At 37.6% G+C, this 16329-nt stretch overlaps 1 protein-coding gene across 1 annotated transcript; it reads left to right on the top strand.

Annotated features, from left to right (window-relative positions):
- The first annotated feature begins 2522 nt into the window (after positions 1-2522).
- LOC132157323 (zinc finger protein 503) lies at positions 2523-5696 on the top strand. Its single transcript, XM_059566617.1, has 2 exons — positions 2523-3097; positions 3493-5696. The coding sequence occupies exons 1-2, from the start codon at positions 2849-2851 to the stop codon at positions 4912-4914; spliced, it is 1671 nt and encodes a 556-aa protein (XP_059422600.1). The 5' UTR covers positions 2523-2848; the 3' UTR covers positions 4915-5696.
- The last annotated feature ends 10633 nt before the right edge of the window (positions 5697-16329 follow it).

Below are 16329 nucleotides of genomic sequence, written 5' to 3'. Positions count from 1 at the left end.
CACTAGTGTTTGTTTGAATCTGTGTTGTATTAGCAAAGGGAGTGTACAGAAGTCTTTCCTCTGTTTGCACTTTCAAAAATGTAGGCTATACAAATATGTAATTTTAATGTAGCCTACTACAAGAATGAAAAGGCTGCTAAATTATATATTTTTTCCTATTTGTTTCAAATCTACAATTTAGGGTTTTCAAAATGTGCATTTCAACTATGTGCATGTCTTTGAGCAAGGCCTGTGTGTTATATGGTTAAATAATTCTAACTTTCTAAATATTAGAACACACGTTAAAAAAACAAATGCAATCAGTAAATAGGCCTATTGATTTTAGAGAGTGTGTGTGAGAGAGAGAGCTTGAGATAGGATAAATAAAAACCTCACGTTTATAGGCTTTTGCATTAAAAATTATACTTTATTTTTATGAAGAAGAGGGGGTGAGATGTTGTTTGTAGGCTATAGAGATTTAAGCATATTAAATAAAACCGCGTTTTAGAATGTAATTGCCAAGTATAGGGCTAACCAGCGAAGTTTATTGTTTGTCATAGATCAGGGTTATCTCTTTCAATGTGTCTGAGATACTCCAACAAAATATACATTTCTTTCACGCTGATGACTGTCCACTCCAGGTTTTCTTGCTCTCCTAGATGACCTGTCAAGAGGATTACCGCAGAAAGAGATTAATGGTGGAGGCGGGTTGCAATAATAATCGTTTTGTTTGATGTGACAACTTTGATAGGCGTTGATTTACTTACAAACTGATAGGCTTTTAATTGAGCGCCTCCATCCAGTGAGAGATGAAAGGCAAAGCGCATTGAAAAGCTGCCCGATTGCCCCGGAGCCTCAATACTGATTAGCCGTCTCAGCGGTGAATAGTTCAAGGCATTTTAAACTTCTTTTCTCAAAGGTCTGACAGACCATTTCTCTTTCTTTTATGTCTTTTGGTGTCGTCAAATAAAGAGAATAATTTGATTGTGTGTAAATAAAATTTTGTTGACATGAATAGAAGTACTGTCTGGACTTTTTATTATTGTATCCTCGTCTCTTTTAACATTCCAAGTGGGTTAAAGTTTTGTTGGTTTTTGCCGGAGGCAGTGTGACTACTAGCGAAGTTCACATTTGTGAAAAACAGATCCGGGAAAAACCTGAAACTGCATGTGAGTCAAGGAAAATGCCATTAGAAATAGCTAGCTATCATGTACACCTGTCTGAAACTTAGTCTCAGCATGTTTAAAACGGGTCTTACTGCTCGTGCAGTTCGAAAATCGACTTGTTTATTTTTAATTCAGAGTGTTCTTGCAGAAGAAAATAAGGTAAAACATTAATAACTAATTAAACAAATGATAATGAACGTTAAATATGACAACAGGTAGGCTATTTTACAGCATGCAATTGCTTGGTTGATTTGAAAGAAAAAATGTTTTATAGCCTATATATACAGTAAGCAAATAAATAAATAAATCGTTATTTGCCTCGTGTTCTATAACTTTATAACTGGCATATTCATTATTCATATTTAAATCGGCTAAAAAAACGTCGTCAAAAATAATTCAGAAATAAAATTTTACTAGGCTATAGGATAAATGACCAGTGGTTGATTTTTCTATTTCTGCCTCAATTGAAAATAAGCTAAACACGGGGCATAGGTTCTTGTCTTACCGCAGGTTTTATACAAAAAACCTTTCCAAACCGAATAGAGAAACGACATGCCCCTCAAATTAAGTGACTCTTCTCCAGGATGCTGCTTTTGCCCTTTTCTCCGTCACTCGCGGCACATAATCAGCTTCAAAAGCTGACGTGAAGTAAGAAAAGGATTGACAGCAACTGACAAATAACTGATTGATTGCGGTCGAGCAGAATTGACAGTTGACGGAGGGGTGGGGATAGAAATAGAAGGGCGGTGTATTTTGTATTGAAAACATGTGACATTCACATCCCTCTATCACTGCATTGGTCTGCTCTTGTCAACGCTTGTCTGATTGGGGAATTCAAACACTACGCGTTGATCTTGCGTTTATGGTTTGATTTTTTTCAGCCCACTCGCATAAGGTTGGCATAGAAAAGACTAAACGCATAGCCTACATCTGGGAATAAAACAACATTTCGTTGTATGCAAAAATAGTATGCTATTAAATAAAAAGGTTAGATGGCTCCTAAAATGTAGTCCCTCATACACACAGGAGTAGCCCATGATAAAAAAAATGTAATCTAACAAACTTTGTTTTATTTCTGTGTTTGTTGATGGTTTTAATTATAATAAATAAAAGCGAGGCTTACTCTTATAAAACTATAAAAAAAAAATTGACAAAGAATAAAACCATGAGAGGATTATTTGTTTTTTGTTAACACTCAGTTCATCTTTTAAAACGATGGCAAATCCAAGGTAATCTGCTCGTGAAAATGAATAACGAGCAGTTTAAATCTCGTTTTTGACAGTGGCAGCGGCGTGTACGACAACCTACATATTGCGCAAAATCTCCTCCCCCAAGTTGTCAAAATAGAGGCGCTTGCAGAAGGAGGAACGTCACATCCCCTTGACCCTCCAATCACCTCAGGGTCCCATTTGATTGGAAGGCGGCAAGGGCTTTAATCTCGCACTAATTCAGATGCTTTTGAAGTGAAAATTTCTACCAGTTCTTGGTTTGGGAGACAAGCGCGCGGACCTACGGGAAGAGACAGAACGCGCGCTATGCTTATGGTGTCACACGCGGCTCCGGATCTGCGATAGCCTCGCGCACTGCTCCAGACGGATTATATTATTTATCTTTATTTCTGCTATTCGAAAGAAGATTACGGCGTAGTTTTTATTTATGAATCTGATAAATGAAATACCAACAAAATACGTGAGAATTGGGTCATGATCACATCGCCCTCTGCTTCAAGAAATAGTGATACTGATCTAGTCTGGGAAAGCAGCAGCTCTCGGAATAACAGCTCCGCGGTCGTCAGCAAGCCTTTTCTCCATTCCGCCCCTCCTTCGGACCCTTTACGGCAAGCTAAACGACTTCCCATAAAGATTCTGAAAATGCTTACTGCACGCACAGGACACATTTTACACCCTGAATATCTTCAGCCGTTGCCATCCACCCCGGTCAGTCCGATTGAGGTAAGACGCGAATTCGCTGTTCTGTATTTTATTAGTGCAAGTCGCATTCTCTTTTTCTCGGAGAAATGACGGGGCATTACGGGAATCTGGGATTTGACGCAGCGAAATAGAGCTGATAAAATTAATAAAACCTTATAGCTAATAGTATTTTATTCTGATAGATTTTCCCTGTAATTCATCTTAGACTGTAAACGCGCTTTTGGCACGGGGTATTTACCAGTTCAGCCCGTTTTGCGCGATGCGCACATTCTCGGATCGCGTAAAACGGCCAAACAGAACAGACGAGTTGTTTTGTGAAGTTTATTTGTTGTGCATTGTTACAAATACGTCGTATCAATTGCGCTTGCACACATTGTGAGGTGTCTAAATCTTTTATTTTTTATCTGTCCTCGCAGCTCGACGCCAAGAAAAGTCCTCTGGCTCTTCTTGCGCAAACATGCTCTCAGATCGGTAAACCGGACCCTCCACCCTCCTCCAAACTCTCCTCGGTGACATCAAACGGATCTAGCGAGAAAGAGTCGAAATCTGGTCCTTTAAAACTGAGCGACATCGGCGTGGAAGACAAATCCAGCTTCAAGCCGTACTCGAAGCCAGCGGATAAGAAGGACTCGTCCTCTGCGGTGTCTAACGGAGAGAAGTCTGGTTTCCGTGTGCCTAGCGCCACCTGCCAGCCGTTCACTCCCAGGACTGGCAGCCCGAATTCCAGCACCTCGGCTTCCCCGATGCCGTCAGACGGGAAAGGAGAGAGAGATGACAAGAAAGAGTCTGATTGTAATAAAAACTGCACCTCGGATGGATCTGCGCCGACCAGCGTCAGCCACAGCCGGATAAGCGTGAGCTGTGCGGGGATTAACGTGGAAGTCAACCAGCACCAGGATACCACATCAGGATCCAAAGCAGCGACGTCGGAGTCCATGTGTGTCACCTCTTCTTCTTCAGCCTCCATCCTGGGGTCAGGACTTGTAGCCCCCGTTTCTCCCTACAAACCCGGCCAGACTGTTTTCCCTCTACCCCCGGCTGGCATGACGTACCCTGGAAGTTTAGCAGGGGCCTACGCCGGCTACCCCCAACACTTCCTGCCCCACGGTGGAAGTCTGGTCAATGCGCAGCTCGCCAGCTCGCTGGGCTGCAGTAAAGCTGGCTCAAGCCCCCTCGCCGGCGCATCCCCTCCATCCATAATGTCTGCTAGCTTTTGTAGAGACCCTTATTGCTTGAGTTACCACTGTGCCAGCCACTTAGCCGGTGCAGCCGGAGCTTCCTGCGCACACGACTCGGCGGCCGCGGCTGCTTTGAAGTCCGGATATCCACTCATGTACCAGACACACCCTTTGCACGGTGTTCACTCCTCGCCGCCATCTTTTGGTGGACACCCTTTGTATCCCTATGGCTTCATGCTGCCCAACGACCCTCTGCCGCATGTGTGTAACTGGGTGTCAGCTAACGGACCTTGTGACAAGCGTTTCTCATCCTCCGAAGAACTTCTTAACCACCTGCGGACGCACACTGCGTTCACCGGGAGCGACAAGTTGATATCGGGTTATCCCAGTTCATCATCGTTAGCTAGTGCTGCCGCCGCAGCTATGGCGTGCCACATGCACATGCCGCCCTCAGGAGCCCCTGGGAGCCCCGGGACACTGGCACTTAGGAGCCCGCATCACGCGTTAGGACTAAGCAGCCGCTATCACCCGTATTCAAAGAGTCCGTTGCCTACTCCCGGCGCACCGGTTCCGGTACCTGCCGCCACCGGTCCTTATTACTCTCCCTATGCACTGTACGGTCAGAGACTCACCACAGCATCAGCGCTTGGATACCAGTAAAAAAAAAAAAAGGAAAACACACAGACTTTGTCCAAATTTATAGATTATAAAGATTGAATATAAAGACTTTTATATCATCGCACCACTGAAGGACTGGATCCGTGGACTCACTGTATTTATTTATGTCAGCTTAAAGCGGACGATAATACAAACGAAAATATTTGAGCAACTCAAAAGTGCATTACATTTGAATTGAAATCTGTAGATAACGTGAAACACATGTAAGAGTACTAATAAAATAGGGGTCTTCAGTTGGATAATGATTTGGAATTGCTATGATTGTATTGTTCGTTATTATTTAATGTCTCATTGAAAAGAAGATAATTTACATGCATGTTTCTTTCTTAAACCCCAAACTGTCCACATGATTTGAAATTGCCGTTATTTTCAGGTGTACACCACGGAGAGAGAATTGGTATTTTTTGTATGTATTCTGGAAAATAAGAAACAATTCTGTTCCATATTTCTGTCTTCAGTATTCATTAACTTAACATCACCAAAACTGAACTCAAACTAAATTCTGTCATCCAAGTATATTGATTTGCCGTTTTAAATACAAATCGTGTAATTTCCAAGGTTGCAGCCTTTTTCAGGTTTCACAGTTCTGCTAAATGATTTAACTGCGAATAAGAGTTCAAATTATGAATGCATTCTTCGGTGTCTGAGAGATTTTATTATTATCATTTTATTTTTTATTGTTTTAATGGTTGACCCAGCAGACAGCCTATTGAAAGTTTGGTATAACGAATTTAATAAATGACGCCAAAACACGTTTGAAATAATTTCAGTTTAATTTTATTACTGATGAATTGACTTTTATAAATAAAAAAAAAGTTTATTTACAAATACAAAAATAAATGTATGAACTGCCACTTTATTTCATTCTACGGAACGGAGTTAAATTAATTAATGGGACGCATGGTCTTTTTCATACATATATAAAGAGACGAAATGTTTTCAGCATAACTTTTAGTTGAACGACACAACCGCTGTTCGCTTTCTTACTCAATTTCATAACAATATCATATTGTCAGTAAATCATCTCACCACACAGTATATCGAATATTTATATTATTTGATATAAATATTCGAATATTCTGTTGAATTCTGAACCTGCGTTAGTTGCGGGGTTGTTGAACAAGAATGTATTTTGTAATACTGTAGGCTCGTTTGCTGTAAGTTATATCTGCAGCCGTCAATGGCTTATTTTGGACAATCATATGTTCGAGAAACACTATAGAAGATAGACAATATTGAGAGTGTTTTATATAAATATTACAGGAAACAGGCTACAACTTTAAAAAAAACATAGCTATTTTAAGTGTTATATTATTGTACACACGTCTGTTAATCAGTTTTTATTATTTTTTAGGTGAATTGACGAAAAAATATTTCTCATTATCAGTTTGTTGAGATTTTTACAGATACACAAAGTAGCTTTTGTCAAATTTCAGAGTAGGCCTATTGTGTAAAACTGTCAAAACGATATTTTCATTCAGTGAGCAAACACAAACATTGTCATTAGACTAGACATGTAAATCATACCTGTCATTTAATGAGACACTAGTTTCCAGCTAAGAAACAAAAAAAAAAAAATTCAGGATTTGTTTCATATTTAGGCCCATCTATCGATCTATGGTTTCTTTTATGTGTGCTCACCAAATTATTTTCTCGACAAGTCTTTAGCGAACATATTTAAACTGGAAATTTGTAAATTTATGAAACTATAGCCTACTATATTAACGATTAACCTATAATTAAAAAAAATTCTAACAAAAAAAAAAAAAAATCTTTATTGAATGCTCCATTTAGTAACATTGCAAACATAAAGGAATTCCCCCAAAAATAATGAAGCCGCAAGGTCTAGGTCTGGCATAACGCATAAGGACAAATAAATGATAAACGCTATACTTTGATATTTTGTTGCTAGACGAATAATTCAAACCGTTTTTTTTTTATTTTGCAATGGTGCTTTTATATTGTTAAAAAAATATATGTCTGACTAAATGGCAACTTTGCAATATACGCAGTAGGCTATAACGAATTAGGCCATATAGGCTACAATCTCAATTGCATAAATTAATAAGTATTGCATTAGACATATAATTTGATAATATACCCTGCCATATTAAATACAAACACAAATCGTCTCGCGACTTTTCAGGCATTTTATTTTCCGTTGTTAACTGTTCATTGTCTTATACGCGAAAAAAATGCACTAAGCTTATATTGGCCTACCGTTATTACAAGTGGAACAATAATCCAGTTATGTGAATATCCTATAGTTTATTTAGGCCTATTTATTATTTGTGTTTAAAAAAAATTATTTCCGTATCCATTTTTTATTATTTTAATTTAGGCAAAAATGGCAATTAACCCGGGATATGAATGTTCAATAATGTATAAATAAATGAACTACATGAGTTTTATGAACTAAAGCAATAACTAATGACACAAGATTAATTAATGATTGTATTTACACTCCTAAAGCAGTTCATTAGAGACGGAAAACTTTACCCGCCCAGAAATGTCATAGACGAGGAGCAACTAGACTATGTTCTGGAGGCCCACACAAGCTTTAAACTGATGTAATGACGGTGAAAGAGAGCAATTTCCATTTTTACCCACATCATGGTGGCTGTGAGGAGGTCCCCGATGGAAAGCCATTCATCATGTGCCCCTCCTCCCGGGCCTGTCATCAGAGGAGCTTGCAGGCACATGTGTGCATAAATTACCCCGCTTGCCTTCTTCCACTGCTGTTCACTGTGGCTAAGGAGTATAAAGAGGAACAGAACTCAACTGCCTGCTAGTAAAGCATGACTTACACCACTGATCAGCCCTGCAATGAGCATGTCTATATGGGTGATAAATAAAGCGAATACCTTCCACAGTGGTCTCGCCTAAGGTGCCAGGCAACCACAATCTGGCAAAGAGGACTACTGGAATGCCAGATTAACCTGTGAAAACAATGGCTTGTTATAGCAGATGAATGTCCACAGTCCACATCCCCGTTTCTGAGCAGAAGCATTTCATAGATCAACAACACAACATGCGACATGAATCTTTAGGAAACTGAAAGAGTTAACCCTCATGTTCTTTTAGGGCTCTAAGACCCAGAGGCCCTCAAAAATACACTTTACATGAAAGTATCAGATTATAAGAACTAGTTAAAAACAAAATAAAAGTTTTACAGCTACTCTCCATAATAAAGGTTTCGTTATGTGGCAAAAAAGCCATATATTAAATGATTTCTTGTAAAAACAGCTTTGTTGTTAAACAGTGTCTCCAAAAGATATTTGTTTGATGAGTTTGAAGTCATAGCAACGGATTCCTTATTTTGAAAGGCAAAAAAAGTAGGTTAATTTTACAACTATGGACATTATTTTTCACACATAGTGCACACTGACAAAAACTTTTAAAACAAATGTTTTTCAGTGTACTGTAAGTGTTTGACAAATTTTACTCAGAAATTACTTGTATATTTCACAAACACTGTAATTCCGAAGAAACACAATTCAGACTGAATTAAATGTGATATTTGAAGTACAAAGGCTGTAATAGTATTTTCTTGTAAAACCGATACAAACCAATATTCTTTGTGTTATTTACAACTTCAAAAAAAATCCCTTTTCCAGTGTACTGGGACTCTCAACAGAACATGGTTAAATATTAACATGTGTACAGTGTATAGCCACACCTTAGGTTTCATGCCAGAGGTGCTAAAAAAACTAATTGCATTGGTAGAGATGCATGGCTGATTTATGGACCACGCTGAGAAGGCTGTGCCAAGGTATGCTGACACACGAGGCCTTCCTGCTCTGAATCTACCCTTTTACCGGAGCTGCTATAAACATACTTACCACTGAAAGCTGGACTTTAGAAGACACCTGGATTGCCACCACTGATTTGCACTTCACTCTTTTATTAAATAGCACAAAATTACTACTGACACCAATGTAATTACTAGGCGTGTGATAAAATAAACAGACACGCTGTAGTCTGACATGGCAATCCTAGGCTTTGAGCAACAGCTGTGTAAATATGTGAGTGCCACGCAAATGCTAAACTTCTAGACATAAGTCAGAGACACTTATGTCACTCTCTCATGCGAGTGGCTTGATTTATGGGATTATGGGATTGAGATGAAATCCTTTTTAGTTGCGATAAGGGAGATAATCATTACAATCTTTCATATGAGGAAGATGTTTTTGTTTGACAGTCTAGCAGTAGACCTACTAGCTTCTGCATAATGTGTACAGCATTTAAAAACTGCTTTTATTTAACCTTGGAAAGCACAAAACTTTTTTGTGTAGGGCAAATAAATGTCTTCACCAAAAGGTGATCTGCTACGATATATAGAAGCTATCTTCAAGAGTGATTTATGTTGACACATGAGGTGGAAATGACCACAGCTTTTGTGATTGCAGTAATGAAGCCATAAACCAAATAGCATGAAATGAAGCAGGAGCTCCGCGATTTAATCAGCTCATAAACAGATCCACTGCATCAAGCAAATGATGTTATTACCCATCTGAAGTAAATCTTTCTAATCTCCAGAGATAAAATCAACTTCATCAATGGTCACATGTCATATTCATCAATGCTAAATCGTCCCCTTTTGACAGATTAATCCCAGCCGTGGCTCCCAGAGAGAGGGGTAATGGAGACCCAGGCAAACAATTTACTCATTGAACACACTGGGCTCATTGGCGCTTACACATGCTCTCTCTCCCTCATTGATTTACAAATTCAAAGTGCTCATCAAGGTGAGATATGCCCAAAGAAAAATGGCTTCCGTGACAGCTTGTCATTCAAAGGGCCTGCAATGCGAGGCACCTTCTTGTGCTTTAAGTGCCAAATTGAGGTCATTTACGGCAGCTCTCAGGGCTCTGCTATCATATCTCAATGCCTGTTTCATTTGCACATTTTGGGGTTTGGACAAAGAATATTTTATGGAAATGAGAAAATTTTCTGAGAATACTTAATGGTTTTTTTTGTTGTAAAAAGCAAGGTGATGGCTTGGATGTCTGTCGATGGTAAATAGATGAAACAATTTCTAAGATGAGTGTGTAGTAGTGAGACCATGGGCTTGTTTTTGCAATGATCTGAGTCTCCATGTTTTTATTTTGCTTGACCAAACTTCTGCACGGTCACGCTTATTACTGAAGTTCAAGAACGTTCCACAAATGTATCTTTCAGTAATGCTGCATGTACTGTTGGACAATTAGTTGATAGTTTGATGAATTTGCTATTTAATTTTGTCTCATAAAAAAATATTATTTGTTTTTATTAATGCATTTGGTAGATGGTTTTAACCAAACAGCCTACATTTCCTATGTGTTTTGCTAGAGCCATCTACTATTTGAGCAAAAAGAAGAATGTTATATATAATAATCTGTGTATTACTAGTTTTTGTGGCTCTCTGTGGAATCCGAGACTTTGGATTGGTAACTCTGTGTTTACTGCTCTTTCATGGCTTTTTTTCAGTTCTAAGAACACAATCAATGCATTCTCGTGAATAACCGTTCCTTAAAAGACCAAATTCGGGGGGGGCTGGGTGACGTAAACTGATTTGTGGGAATTTTGATATATCCTGTGATTTTACCATTGTGCAGCTTACAGTTCCAACACTGGACAGAAATTCAGATTTTAAAAAGTGATTTCTGTTAAATAAAATATCTCCTTTTGAAGCGAACTTAAAGCTTTGTAACTTTGCGGATGTTTTTTTATGCTCAAACAGCAACATTACATACTAACTAAAGTTGAAAAAGTGAAAAAGCATAATAGGACCCCTTTAATATTGTTGCAGTGTTTGCCTTCTTCCACTGTCGATTGCTTCGTAAATTAGAATGAACAATTTTTTCTTAGCGGAATAGGCTATAGGTAAAATGATCAGATAATGACTCAAATCAATCTTTTATGTCTTAGTATTTATTTATTTGGTGAGCAGCCATGTAATAAACAGGATAATGTACAGTCGTTTGATAATTATCGCAAAATATAGCTATATAGCCTACTACATATTATCTGTATACTAAGTATATACTATCTGGTAGTGTTGGTTTTGGAGTGTGCAGAGTAGATATTAATCTTTGTTTCAGAATGATCCTGTGAACTATAGACACTCTCAAACAGGAATGTAACAGCTCATTGAATCTGTTCTTTGCACTCATGCACATTGTCATTCTTGGGAGCACTTTTTTAAACACACTTCTGATTACAATAAAATTACATGCCATGCTCTTTGTGAGGCTGTTAAAACATGTGCACAAAGCGATGAAAGTTCATTTTCTTGAGCAGACACTGAATAATATTAGCAACCAAATTTCCATTCAGGACGGATGCCATGACAGGCCTAATGATGGACTGTCAACAGGCCTCGCTGGTGATGCTAATATCAGAGATGTTGTGAGGAATGATCTTTCTGATCTGCTTAGATATATCCAGAATTGAAATTTCAATGTGTAAGACTAAAGTGATTTCTGACAGCTTATCTGGCAAGTTGATACCAGACATTAAACTATAGCAAACTGCTGTATTTCTCTTGCCGTTCAGAATCCTGACTCTTAACCTCGCTTACGAGGCATGGCTTTTGTATGCCAACATTGCATCTAATCAAAGGAAACAGTCTAGACTAGATTTTTAAGCTTGTTTTCGCAGAACTGGTTATGATGCCTTTACACATCACACATTGCGCAGAAATATTTGAAAATGCTGGCCGCGTTGAGCACCGCGCAGCCAAACTAATGGATCTGACCAAGAGACAAATGGGTCCAGACACGCAGCAACACAGCCTGAGGAAATATGGACCTTCACATAATTTTTATTGCTTTAATGCATTTTAGTGTTAACTGCAAAGTAGGAGCTCAAAATTACTCTCGGTCCTGCTTTGCTTGTGCCCTACAGACAAAGACACAACTTGATGAAAATAACACGCAGGCCACATGGGTGTTTTGCATGAAAATAAAGCAATTACCTTTGTGGAAAAGCATTGTATGAGTAGAGGAAGACTTAGATATGTTATTACTTATCTCATCTCTTGTAATATAATTGGCAGAGCTCTGTGTGTGCAACTGGGAAGAGAATGTTAATGCATTCTTCCAACAATGCAATGAAAAGCAGTTACAATGCTTCCTGCGGCAAAGTATTATGCCTATTCAAAAGGCCGAATTTGCTTGAGTATATTAGTGTATGAGTTGTGCTTGTAGCGAATAAGAAAGTGACACTTGATACATAACTTCTCTTTGAGAAACATGAGTGGTAATTCATCAAAAAGCCAAAGGTCTATCAATCAAAAGTGTCATGATGACAAAATCATAGTGTACGGTGGCATTGCCAAACTTTAAAATGAGCTGTTTTTGAATATCACAAAAAATACTGCTGTAGTCAATTCACTGACGTCAATGTGTTCAACAGCTGTCTGGAATGAATTAGCATTGCATGTCATATAATTACTGAATAAATGAGTGCACATTAAGGAATCATCTGGCAGTGGGATTCTTTCCCCTACCATGCCTTTCGCCTCTGACTATCTTCCTGACAGTTTATTTCTCTCGGCTTACTGGGGGCAAACACCTGTGTCTCCTCTTAAAGCAGTCTGCTTCTGACAGGCTGTGGAGCTTCTCCCTTCGGCTCGGACACATCTGGTTGGAGATCACAACTCCAGCAGTGTCTCCATGTGCACATACATCAGCCCTCAGCCATACACTCACACGCATATGTATGCTATGGTCATATGCTCAACTTAATATGGCGAGATATAAGTTGAGCCAAAAGAATTAAGACATGACTGGCTAGTATTGTACACCACTGTAATGGATATTAAAGGTGAAGTGTTTTTCCACTGCCCCTGTCTGCCACAGATTGACCAAAGAGAAAGCCCCAAACTCATACCATGGTTATATTATATTAATCATGATTATTAAATAATTAAATTAAATTTAATTTAATGTGTGTATGTATGTGTGTGTGTATGTATATATATATATATATATATATATATACACATATATATATACATATATATATATATATATATATACATATATATATATACATATATATATATATATATATACATATATATATATATATATATATATGTATATATACGTATATATACATATATATATATATATATATATATACACATATATATATATACATATATATACATACACACATTAAATTAAATGTATATATATATATATATATATATATATATATATATATATATATATATATATATATATATATAATAGAAATAATTATGCATGTTAATGCAATGGATTATAATGGAATATTTATTTATTTATTTATTTATTTATTTCCAGAAGCCATATAAAAGTATGGGGTCAGTAATTTTTTTTTTTTTTTTTGATAACTTATTGATTAATCGATAGAAAAATTGGCCAACAGTTGTAGTACAGATTTATATTGTTACAAATTATTTTCATGCTGTTCTTTTTTTCTTATTCTGAAACGATATGTCTCACGTTTCAACAAAATATGAAGCAGCACAAAATGGTTTTAAACTGTGATAATGTTAAGAAATGTTTATTGACCATCAAATCAGCTTGTTAGAATGATTTCTGAAGGATTGTGTGACTCTGAAGACTAATGATGCTGAAAATTCAGCTTTTTTTATCACAGGAATAAATTACTGGCTAAAATATTTTACAATGAAAACAGTTATTTTAAATATTAATAGTATTTCATAGCATTACTTTTTAGAATGATTTCTACTGGATCACGTGATGTTGAATTAATGGCCACTGAAAACTTTTCCATTAAAAAAAACAAACAAACAAAAAATTATAATAATAAGCAATAAAATATATTACAACAATGAAGCATTATTAAAATTGAAAATTGTAATCAAATTTCAGATGTTTTTATTTATTCTTTTTTTTTTCAGCTTTGTTGCTTGATTCTCCTTTCAAAATCATAATAAAATCTTACAGACCCTAAACTTTTGAGCTGTAGTCTAGAACCTGTTTGAAAACAGTCTGTCAGTCAATCTATTTATAAATGAAATATTTCTAAGCTACATTTTGCAGCTTTTTATGTTATCCATCGGAGTGCTTGAAAAATGACCTGAAGTGAGTGCATGGTATCTGCCCTCCATGCATCATCCACATGTCTCGCTCACAGGGGGAGGTGGTGGAGCCTCCACCTGCTATGGTATCCTTGACCCCGATCACCCCGTGTACTTCAGCATGGAACTCAGAGGATGTCTGTGTACCATGACCTCTCACAGATAGCTGCCGCCTCTCTAAAGAGTACAGCCACAATTCAAAGGCACTCAATGCAGTCATCTGCAGCTGCATGCCATATGGAGCTGGGTCTGGAAGCTTCTTTTGCTGCTCAAGTGGGCATATGTGGGCATATACAACCTAGAAGTAGTGAAAAGAATGTATTATGGGGGTATCTGTGTAATCTGAGGTTTATATGGGATCTTATTGCTAGAACTCACGTTTTAAAATTAGAAATAAGTTTGGGAAAGAATAGATAAAAAGTAGATGTGGGGGCATAATAGCTCCTCCTATAGCGATTTTTTTAAGACGTTCCCAGAGAACATAAGCGTTTAGGCAATCTAATAAAAGAAGTGAAAGAAGAAACATATATTTGTTAATTCAAGTCTCATGAATCATTTTAATCTAGTTACAAAGCCATGCACTTTTTTTTTCAATTTGAAACAACGTCAATCTTACATCATATGTCTAGAGTTATTATTTTGCATTTGCAGTGGCACAGATTTGAAAAATGTCCAAAGACAAATTCCTATTTTGACAAGCATCACATTTCCCCCTATGGGTGGGTGAAAAAGATTGATGGGCTGTCACTCAAACGGAGCGGATGATGACAGGTTGTCATGTTGAGGCGTTGACATGTTACGGGAATAAATACGAGCAAATTATAAATGTAATATTTGAACACTCACGATAAGAGAGAATAATATTCGTGCAGTGTAATGTTTGGTTCGGCTGCTTATAATTTAATATTTAATTTAATGCAAATTTAATGAGGCCTCTCCTGTGTTAATGTCACATATACTCTGTCTCCGCTTTAGTCTTCATCCGCTTTGAGCCGAACAGATTTTTCCTTTAAGGTGCACACAGGACCCTTTCAAGTGTCATTCCCACCGAGCCCAAAAAGTACAATGACATTCATACCTTGTAATGCAGGCCGAGGCACAATAAAGCATGCCAATAACCTTCAGCAGAAAAAGCTTCCACGGAGAGCACACGTAGCACTCCAAGGAAGATCATTCATAATTAGTCTTGACGAATTACTTGTGACAGAACAGTAAAATGCAGAGAGGTTTTAGCTGGCTTCTGGCTTTTAGCATGTAATGCACTCAATGTTAACAGTGCACACGTTAGCCCTGTATACGTGTTTCGCTAAATATAAGTGATGGATGGGACAAGCTCTCTAATTTGCTGCATTCCACTAAATAATTTACTAGTATATGCTTTTCCACAAGCATGACTGTTTTCCATTGAGTGTTTTGGGTGTTAAAGTGTCCTGGAGGTAGGGTCAGGGTGAAGAGGTGGACTTCAGATGTGATTAATAATCTGTCCCACACCTTGTAAACACACAGTGCGTATCTGTAATTACAAAGATGAAGACCCAAATGTGCATGAATGTGATCTCCAAAGGTAATAAGATATGATGTAGGATACGATACAAAAAAATATCTCTTTTAATATTCGCTGCATGATTTACCTTCATCGTTCACAAGGGAGCGGATACAATAAAATATTAATGGGCTTGTTTTCTGTGAACGCTTGTTTTTGTCAGTCCAACGCCGGTTCAAAGAAAAATATGGTCACTTCACAGTAGGACTCCGCTGTTTGCTTGGTAAATAAAGCCATTTGATATTTTTCATTTATACTGTACTTCATAGGCATGTCAGTCAAAAGCTGCTGTTGTATCTAATGGCATATATTCCAGGCTAATATTAACCTCACATGATAGGAGTTGTGTTATGAGGAATGGCTTGTGGTAACAGGCAAAGAGAATCACCAGGTGATCATAAACACATTAGTCAGTGGAAAGGCACACATGCTAGACTGTTCTGTAGATTGACCCGCTGGGGCTGCCTTTCATGTTTTTTCCTCATTACGTTGTCATAAGCATACTTCCTAGCTAACAGGGAATGTTCTTAGAACTTCGGCAAGGTTCTGGCAGGGTTCTTTCAGAGTAATTACGTTAACAGAATGTTTGTTCAAAGTTATCTGGTTTATAATAACTTTCTTAAAGTAATAATTCACCCCAAAAAATGAACATTTGCTGACAATGTACTCACCTTCAGCCATTCCGAGATGTAGATGTGTTTGTTTCTTCATCACAGCAGATTTGGAGATATTTAGCTTTACATCATTGACTCAATAATGGATCCTCTGCAGTGAA

This window comes from Carassius carassius, chromosome 14 (genome assembly GCF_963082965.1).
Source record: "Carassius carassius chromosome 14, fCarCar2.1, whole genome shotgun sequence".
Taxonomy (NCBI): Eukaryota; Metazoa; Chordata; class Actinopteri; order Cypriniformes; family Cyprinidae; genus Carassius; species Carassius carassius.
Note: the sequence above shows the minus strand (reverse complement) of the source record. Positions and strands in the feature narration are given on the sequence as shown.

Excerpts from the sequence above, each read along its gene's own strand:
- LOC132157323 (XM_059566617.1), top strand. The coding sequence starts at position 2,849 with ATGATCACATCGCCCTCTGCTTCAAGAAATAGTGATACTGATCTAGTC. Across the intron at positions 3,098-3,492 it reads CCCCGGTCAGTCCGATTGAG|CTCGACGCCAAGAAAAGTCC; the intron begins GTAAGACGCGAA and ends CTGTCCTCGCAG.